General features: G+C 33.7%; 1 protein-coding gene across 1 annotated transcript; it reads right to left on the minus strand.

Annotated features, from left to right (window-relative positions):
* Positions 1–282: 282 nt before the first annotated feature.
* On the minus strand, positions 283–1356 carry LOC145062540 (protein GOS9-like). The gene is made up of 3 exons (XM_079010130.1): positions 1226–1356; positions 902–1108; positions 283–802 (listed from the first exon to the last, which is right to left on the minus strand). Exons 1-3 carry the CDS (start codon positions 1226–1228, stop codon positions 566–568), a joined length of 447 nt encoding a protein of 148 aa, XP_078866256.1. The 5' UTR covers positions 1229–1356; the 3' UTR covers positions 283–565.
* Positions 1357–10073: the final 8717 nt, after the last annotated feature.

Consider the following 10073-nt stretch of genomic DNA (forward strand, 5'->3'; position numbering starts at 1 on the left):
TTACAAACTAGTGTAAGTATAGTAAAGGCTAAAGGGCCCCAAATTTTTGGTTCGTTTAGAGCCCCAAATTGTTTGAGCCACCCTGTCAGCTAAAAACACGATACATCTATCCGATTTGTGGTCTCTACAAAAACCAATAAAAGTACCGCCTTATGCATTTTTGGAATTGAGGGTTCGGGTCTTGTGAGATTTAAATAGTAGTTTCAGGAATAAATGAATATGTATGTCACCTTAAAAAAAGATATTGATGACTGAATCATTATGTAACAAGCAAACCAAAAATATCCATTAGAAGCTTTTAACTAAGGAGTACATGACGAACCCGTACATAACAACTGCTTATTGTAACTATAATTAACTTCATATATATGTGAGCTTATATTCATATATATTCTCGCATATTGAGTAGACATGCTATGATCATATACGAGTGGCAGATCTGAACCACTAAACAACACAACTTTATATTTCACATATGTTTCTCTCAAGCTTCTTTATTATGAGAAGGGTACCACTTCGAACAGGTATGCATGCTGCATGCCATACATTCTGTCGGCCAGCCTCACTATTCGGGACTAAGAATGACACCAATAGAATCAAGAAAAGCCCCATGTTTGCCATAGAATCCAACAATTCTACCTTTAGTGACCGGTACAGCAAAAGTTTCCCCATCCTTTGTGCCAAATGGCCCATAGGACTTTATGTCCGTTTTGAAAGACAATGATGTAATCACGATGTTGTTTGAAACTTTTCCGAAAGTTCCACTAATTCCAATGAGGTTTTCACCCTCAGACAAGGAAAACTGAAGACCCAAATATATTATCAATAATTAAATGTTATATGACAAAATAAGAATATAAATTATACATATGTATACGTAACAAATGTAATTATAGCTCACCCCTTCAAGTAAACCACCATCGCCACCATATAATTCAGAAAGATCTTCAAAGTCCTCGTTATCCTTGTAAGTGAAGCTGATGGAATCAACTGCGTCTCCATGTCGGACCAATATACTGACAATCCTGGTATCTGGTTTGAATATCCAGGGAGTATCTCCTCCCTCACCTCCCCAAGGTCCAATTAATATATCAGTACTGGCTGTGGCCTGCATACGGATAAAAAAATTACTGAAAAGTGAAATGAAGAACTCGATCCTGATAATCAAAATATAAGCATTCCTAAATCTGGATAATAAACTCTCATATATGGTGAGAGAATCTACCATTTCGCTCTGAATGTACTTTCAAACGAGTGAAGTTGTACATCATGCACCAATCCGTGCATGACTATATATAGCCATGAGCTTGGGGTTGTAAAGGAAATTAATGAAGGTCAAATCTCCGGTCTTTTTTCATATATTTTTCATTTTGTTTTGTTTTCGTAACACTTAGACTAAATTTAATACACAATTAACTAGATTGCCAGTAAGTAATTTTTGAGAAACATCCTTATTTTACTGTTGTGCTAATTCCGAAAAAGATTTTTCCATGTCCACTGCAATCCATAAAATAGCCGGTCGTTAGAAAAAAATAATTCTTCCCAACATTGATAAAATCCCATATTCGAAAAATGTTATAAAATGTTATGTTGACATAATTAAAACGGATTGAAATCAGGCACATTTCATGTGCATCAACCCTTACTCTAGATCTTCACGGATTGGGGAATACATGCAATTAATGGAAAACACTTATCATGCTTACATCGATGTGCACTATTTGACAAGCAAAGGTTGGTAAGAACATCTCTTGACCTTATTTAGAGACTAGAAATTAAATTACCTCTTATATTTATGCCTACAATTATTACTACTTATTAAAATTATGACAAATCACTATTCAATTTAATTGTATTTGATATATTTCTAATATAGCCTTAATACGATTACTTACAAAAATATAGAATTAGGTATAAACATTTGTAGGCATAAAAAGTAAAAACAATTTAATTTCTCTTTAGAGACCCATAAGACGGCCACGTCATGTCACCTAAACGGCTAGAAAATAGGAAAATGACTATTGTAACCGGCTATTGTGTTTGTTCACATTTTGTAACTTCTTTTTTACACTATTTATCATTCAATTTGTTTTTCATATTCACAAAAGCAATTAATGACTAGCTATTGTTGGTTTAGCGGGTCAAGTTGAATTTTCCGGCTAATATATAAACTTTCTGATGAATATATGATTTTTCTTGCAAAAATATGAATTTTTCGGTGAAAATTAATGAAGGTTCATCCAGGAAGAAAAGGGGCTAGTCGTTTTCTTTTTTTTTTCTTTTTTTTTTTTTTGCAAATCTTGAAAAATAAAGAAGAAAATAGAGACCTTGTTTCAAGGATTCTGTGATGGATGTAAAAATAAGCATGTGTGTCTAGATGTGTGTATGTCAGATATACCCAAATATGTTCTCATGCTCATCATCTTCCTAATAACACATCACCTCCATCGCCACTTTCTCCGTCCACCGGACATCAAAACAAGACCAAAGGTTGCCTTCCACTTTAAACTCAGCCAAACCACCATCACTGAACCTCCACCTTATACCACTTGTTAAATAGCTCGAACCACCACAAACCACTTTCCAGTCGAGCAACAACCCCTTTCTCGTGAGAAGATGTTGGCACTACAGAAAATTGACGACGTAAGAACATGACTAAGCACCTCCTTGAAATTGTACAAATCGATTTGTGTGTGTAGATCTGAGAACAAAGCCTTTGATTTTGTTTATGGGTTTTTAGATCTGGGTTTGAAGGTTTATCCATGGCATGTCATATTTTTATTTTTGAAAGGCGTTTGAGGGTTCATCCATGGCATGGAAAAAATCTTATTTATGAAATAGTTTGAAGGTTATCCATGGAAATAAACATTTTCAAGATGTCTTAGTCAATTTCTGATATGTGTGTTTTTTATATTTGCGTTCTTTTGGTTTAAATGATTTCAGGAAAAGATTTGAAATCGTCCAAAAAGTAATGTTCTCTGACTCGTCGGAGAAGATGACCAGATTGTCGTCGGAGATTACCGAGTTACTGAAAACCATTAGTAACCAGTAATAAAGGTATTTTTTGAACAACTACAACAAGTTCAATGGTAAATGGGGTACAAAAAAATAAGTGACTAAACTTGAACAAAATGATAATTCATTACCCTGTCAAGTCATTTTCCCTTAGAAAATTGGACGGCTACCAACAAACTATTGTGTTGATAGTTAGTAGGAAGCAACATTTAGCCACAAAGTTCCAACGAAACAAGATTTCTTGGAAAAAGGGTTGTGGGAAAAACAGTTCGTACAAAATTCTAACGTAATATCTAACATACTTCCAATAGAATATTTCGTAGGAAATTTCCAACAAAGTGTCAACAAGGCTTCCTGCCACAATTTTTCCTTCTGAATTCCTACATATCCTTTTTCCAGCGAAATCTGTGGTATCTACCTCCATCGGTAATTTGTTGGAATTTTGTTGGATACCACTTTTTGCGTAAGTTTGAAGGAAATAGATGAATATTTCCAACAAAATTTGTTCTTTGTGAAATATTTTGTAGCTAAAACTAAATTATCTAGTAGTGGATCATGGTATATTATCTTGATTTTCCATGATGATATTGTATAATAATGAATGCATATATTAGATTCTTTGGTATTCGGGATACGAACACTTGTGTCTAGATATAATTTCACTACAAGAAAATTTCAGTGTAGCTATGGAAAAATTCCGTAGCAAAAAGCTGAAATTTTGTAGCTAAAGTTGAATAACTACGGAATTTGCTACACAAATTTTCAATTAAATCTCTTTAGCAGTTTTTTCATACCAAATTTCGTTGCAATTTTTCCATAGGCAATACCATTGCAACTGTTTCGTACCATTATTCAATAAAATTCACTAGCTCAATTTGACTATTTATACTAATTTATAAAAATACAATTAATATAAAACCAAAAGTAACATAATATTTCTACAGAAACAAAAATAAATATCCAATACATCAAAAGATACATATTTCAAAATAAAAAGTCCCTAAAAATTAAACATAAATTGCTATTCTATACATAATATTCTATCTGTTAGGAAGTAACTGGATAACTAGCAAAACCAAAAGCACACAAGACACAGTATTTATGTGGTTCAGTCAAGGTGACTTACATCCATGGGGAGTAGGGGAGTATTCTTTATTTCAGAGCTCTCAACACAGAGGTTATAAGTACAATTACACAGAGATTCGCCTATCACTCTACAATTCAAGATACAAAATGACCTAGCAAGCTGTTGGATTAGTGTCTAAGTCCATAACTATTTTGGTATGTACTTGACCCGATGGTGCATGGTCCTTTTGGGTTGCCTTCACACCAAAGCAACTTGATTGGAGAAATATATAGAGAGAGAGGATAATATGATTTATTAATATGTTATAAGAATAATATATTAAAGGAGAAATCATATTTGTTTAATTAATATTGGTCAATAATTAATTAAGAATTAATTTTGTGATCAAGTGTAATTAATTAAACTAGAGGGGCTGAATTGTAATTATGTGATAGTTACAAAATAAGGTAAGGATTATCTTATATATATGGTGAACGAATTTGAGGTGTAAATCCCTTAGAATTCGAGTATGATAAGGATTCAAGGATTATCTTATTGGTTGCTTGGTGGATAAGCAACTAGATAAGGATAATGACTGAAACCCTATCTGTACACCTATATATAAACACCCCTAGGGTCATGAATTCGTGTATCCTTTCCCAAGAAGTCTTAGAAACGAACTCTAACCTCCCTCCTCTCTCTTTATACCTTCTCCACTTGCTTATGGTGTTTGTAAGCCATTAGAGGAGTGACACTTGTGACTCTCAGCTTTCCAAGGTCAATTCAAGGAGGAATTGGATTGTTATTGCTATATAACAATCAAGGTATGTTCTTAAACCTATTTACATGTGAATTCTGATTTCCATATGCTAGAATTAGGGTTTATAGTCTTGGATTCAAAGCATGTACAATAGAGAAACCTAGATCCAAGCATTAGGGTTTGTATGAGCACATAGGATGTCTTATGACCAAAACCCATCAGTGGTATCAGAGCCTTGATTGGTTTCTATTGTATTGATGCATATTTGATCGAAATAAGCACTGAAAATCGATTTTTTTGAGTTTTGAAGGTTTGACTCGCCGAGTCAGCTGGACTCGACGAGTCCAAGCCCAGACTCGACGAGTCAAAGTGTCTGACAGCTCGTTTTCGCGATTTTCTTCCTGTTTTGGTTTTGGATAATTACCATAAACTCGTTTTTGTGATAAAATCCGAATTTTTTCATTATTATGTGATTATCCTCACCTAAATAGAAGATAATTGTTAAAATTTAGATAATCACTTGTTTTATTAGATAAAGTTTGATTATTTGTAATTTAGATTTGTATTATCTTGTGAAATAGTTTCATATTTGGCCCTTTAGGTTTCATAGTTTAAATTTGAACCCAAGGTTTTGTAGTTTTGAAATTTAAATAGTTGAAACCCTAATGTTTTGAAAAAAGGTTTCAAAACTTGCCCTCAAGTTTTGGAATTTAAATTTTGATTAAATAGTTTAATTTTGATGCATATTTAAATTCTAAACCCTTATGGTTTGAAATGTTTCAAAACTTGCCCTCAAGTTTTGGAATTTAAAGGTTGATTAAAAGTTTAATTAGAAATGTTAGATTCTATAACTCTAGTATTGTTTTGAAAAAGTTCAAATCACACCCTTATGGTTTTATTAATTAATTAAGGTGTATAATTAAAGGAGGTTTAATAAATCCATAAAAGTTTAGGTTAACCATTTAATAGAATTAAAAGTGTAATTGTTAAAGTTAACCACATAGTATTTTAAAAGTTATAAAATACACCCTATACTATATATATAACATTAAAAGTCTAATATTATATATATGTATGAGTAAAAGTCAGTCTTACCGTTAGTAGGCCTCATTCACGAAGCTGGTCTATAAGGGGTGTTTAAGGAAATTGCCTATAAAATGGCGATTGAATGGGTATCCACTCTTACCCATCGCACTCTTGACTAGTGGAGGGTCGTTAGCCGAACAGGTAGGATAGGACAAAACCTTCCATTATAACTATAATGAAATATAAAGTCACTAAATGTTTTCATAAAATTCCCAATCTTAGTTACTTAGGCAAAAGTGAATTGATGCAATTCCATGAAATTACACTTTGTGCCCTTGCGAAGACGTTAGTGGAGCGTGTGTGGTTAACCGACACACTAAATGGGTCTAAGCAAAGGTAGCAAAGGGTGACTCAATGTTTGTCATAGTTTGGTGGAGCGTGTGTGGTTTACCGGCACATCAAATAGGTGACTGTAACATGTGAGGGCACCATGTAGTTTGCATGGTTATTCACACCCGCTTTGTGATCCTCGGCATCCCAGTCACAAACAAGAGGGGCATATCAAGATATAAACATGCCATTGAAAGTTCAATGTATCTCAAAGGATCTAGGAGTTTTCATAGATTTAAAACTTAAATTTCTTTTTCGTTTTTCGTGGTGGAAATTAGTGAATCGTCATTCACTTACCTTCAAATGTTCTGCAATTTGGGTTACGGCATCCCTCTCCCGAGTTGTAGAATATTGTGTTGGGTCCTAGCCTTAGTATCTCATTTGGGTGATTTACTAAGGACTCAATCTATCAACTAACTTGAATTCGTTTTTCTCCCGTTTTGTAGATGTCAAAGTTCGACAACTATGGTCTTCCCAAATCCCGTGGAACAAGCATTCCACATGAAGATGATATTCCACGATTCGATCGAGGAACAAGAAATCATGCTTCACTTCCTCTACCTCCTCCAATTATTCTCCCTAACCCACAAGTTCAAAGGCTTGAAAACTTCAAGATCACTCAAGCCCTTTTTGGCAAGTAAACATAAAGAAGGAAAGTCCGTGTGTGCACACGTCCTAGGGATGAAGTCACACATTGATAGGTTAAGAATGTTGGGATCCGTTGTCTGAAAGGAAATGGCTGTTGATTGGGTTCTTCAGTCACTTCCCAACTCATATAGTGAGTTCGTAAGAGAGTACTATATGATGAACTACGACGTGACCCTTATAGATCTCACCTATATGCTTATTGCTGCTGAATCAGCAATGATTTGGCGTAATAGAAAAGCAAAGTTGATTGGTGGATCTGCCTTCGAGACCTCTATGGATATAGACAATGGCAACGAAAGACATGCTATGATTGAAAAAATTGATCATAAGAGAAAGGCGATGTTTGAAGTAGTTCCATGTCCTATTCCAAAAGAGTCGATTTGCTTTTATTGCCAAGAGAAGGGGCATTGGAGACGAAGCTGCCCTATTTACCTAAGAGATCTAAGAGATGGGAGAGTCGAAACGTATGGCTCTAAGATAGGTAAAATCCATTAACTAACTCTTTTAAGCTTCTATTCTAGATTCTTAATACATAATGTGATAAGATTACAATTGATGGATCGAAGAAAAGAAAGGAAGCTTAATGGAAGAAGTGAGCAGAATCTAACCGTGAAGGAATGGATTTCGATCGCATTTCTCGAAGATTAGATTCTTGAGCTACTACTTAGAGTTAGAATTAGATTGCAAAGAAAGATGTATTAACATAAGTTTTTCAATGAGTTGCATTGTAAGGACAAATTTTTCCGCAATAAAATAAATTTTGATTTTAAATTTTATTTATTTATCCTTACAATGGCATGTATGAAAAATTGATGTTAAAATGTTTCTATTATTAGCAATAATGAATTTGGTTCTTATTATGTTATTTATGGAAAGTCGAGAATTTACCAAATAGGGAGAGTTTCTCATCGCCCAAGTTTCAATTGGACAGAAACTTGGAATCATGCATCTTGGTTGCACGATGAATGAGAAATTTCATATTTGGAAATTAGACTAATTCATTGACAAAGTGTCAAGTAAAGGACTTGGAGATTGAATACACAAAGTTGCATGTTGATCAAGTCCACCATAAGAGTAACAAAGACATTCGTCATGATTTACTAAAGGTTTAGTAAATATGATTATACTTACATGATTAGGTGTAATTCTGAATTGATTAAAGGGTTTAAATCAATAGCAGAACGAATAAGAAGAATCAAGTAGGCAGAAAGATAAAAGTTACTCCATTCTAAGATGAAGGGAGAGTACCTTTTATGCTTTATGATAGGTCTTAATGATTAATAACCATATCTCAATTGATCCTCTAAGTGAGTCTTAGTACAATTGTATGTCTAAGAAGAGGAATCAAGAATTGAAGAAATGGTTAAATCAATAAGTCAATCATATTTCGTTCCAATAACAAATCTTAAAGTTAAGATTGTGACATTGAGTGAAAGGTATTAAGAAGGTTTGTAACTTTCATTAAATGTGGAAAGTTGTGATGTCTTGGATAAGACAAAGACCAACTAGGACCAATTGATGAAGTGTTTTGATAAAAACTACACTAACTCTTGAATATTTGCTTGTCAAGAAATGTTTATTGACAAGAGAATCTTATATGTCAAGGAGTCAGTGGGAGTCTTAATGGCCTTGAAAGGTTTCAAGAACAAATCAAATAAACCTTATCGATCATCACTAGCACACGAGTTGAGGTTTACAACCTATCGTGTTGACATTATTTTGATTTTGTGCTAATCCAATCGAGTTAATTATGCATGTGAGTTCTATGAGTTCTCATTTTGAACGCATAAAAGGCAAAGCACCTTAATCAACAAATTTACATTGATAGGAAAGGGTGAGCTGCTTAACTACTTGGAAGACGTGGTGGGCAGCTGTGCTACCATAAGGCAAGAAATCAAGATTAAGAAAGCTCGGTCCATATGAGTTTGAATTTGTCGTAAACTTTAGTTTTAACAAATTCACATGGATAAGAACACATACACCGCTCAAATCTAAGTGTCATAAGATTTCCTCCTTCATGAAAATGATTGTGAAGAAATGCTTTCACTAAGAGAGATTTTAAGAAGATAGTGATTGTAAAATTGCATTCTCGAATTCAATTATGGTTACGGCATCCCTTTCCATAATTTGAATTGTGAGGTTTGGCAATTAGTCTTAATTGTTTAGACACACATATGAACTATCGAAGGCAAATGTGTATAAGTTCAAGAAACCTTGATAAAAGATTATCAAAGCACTAAGTATTAGAAACATGAACTTAAGAAATTCAATAAGCATTGTTTTTCTGAAAGTTAAGATGTTTATGAATACATGTCGAAGCTAGTGGGAGCATAAGTGTTATGTTTTATAATAATCATCAAGATAGTGGGAGCATAAAAGTTATGATTGTATGATTATTAAGGAAAGTATTGCAAGGTTAGCAATATTAATTATAGAAAACAAGAGTCATACTTTGCAAAGTCGCAATAGTTGAAGAGTTGTTTTGCTATAATTAAGGGAGAGAATATTATGCTTCATTTCAAATCTAAAGGTTTAGGTTGAGAAATGTTAATAAAATTTAGTCAAAGGTACAAAGTGTGTTCTTAAAATTTCGATTATGATTACGGTATCCCTCTTCACTATTCGAATTTTGAGAACATAGCAAATAAAACATTATGCGTCGTGTCCCATACGCTTCGGGTATAGGATCGATTGCAAATGCTTTAATGTTTGACCATTCTAAAATTTTCCAAATGTCGAGCGCATTTAGAGGGAAAAGGGACTAGAATCGGTTTTGACTAAAATAATTAAACAACTATCAAAGGACAATCCAAAGTTCGACGAGGATTGGTCGCTTGTGAGTAGTTGGAAGTATAGTATTGGAAAATATGGAAATGTTTCCATATTGGATGGACCATATCGACATCATTACAAATAGATAAGATTCTATTAAGAATGAGTTGTCATATGGAACATATGGAAGTGTGTCCATATTGGGAATTGAATATTGAGAAATCTATGACTAGATTAGAAACTTCTATGCAAAAGGATGTTCAAAGAATGTACTTTGAGTGAGAGACATCATATCTAAGGAATTGTCGTGTAACAATCTCCAATAGAGGACTTTGTAATATCATTGGCAATAGTCTTTGTGACTTTGGTGCAGTGACATTACGAAAGGATAGTTGC

This window comes from Lactuca serriola, chromosome 7 (assembly GCF_051521515.1).
Source record: "Lactuca serriola cultivar US96UC23 chromosome 7, Lser_US96UC23_V15, whole genome shotgun sequence".
NCBI classification, from domain to species: domain Eukaryota; kingdom Viridiplantae; phylum Streptophyta; class Magnoliopsida; order Asterales; family Asteraceae; genus Lactuca; species Lactuca serriola.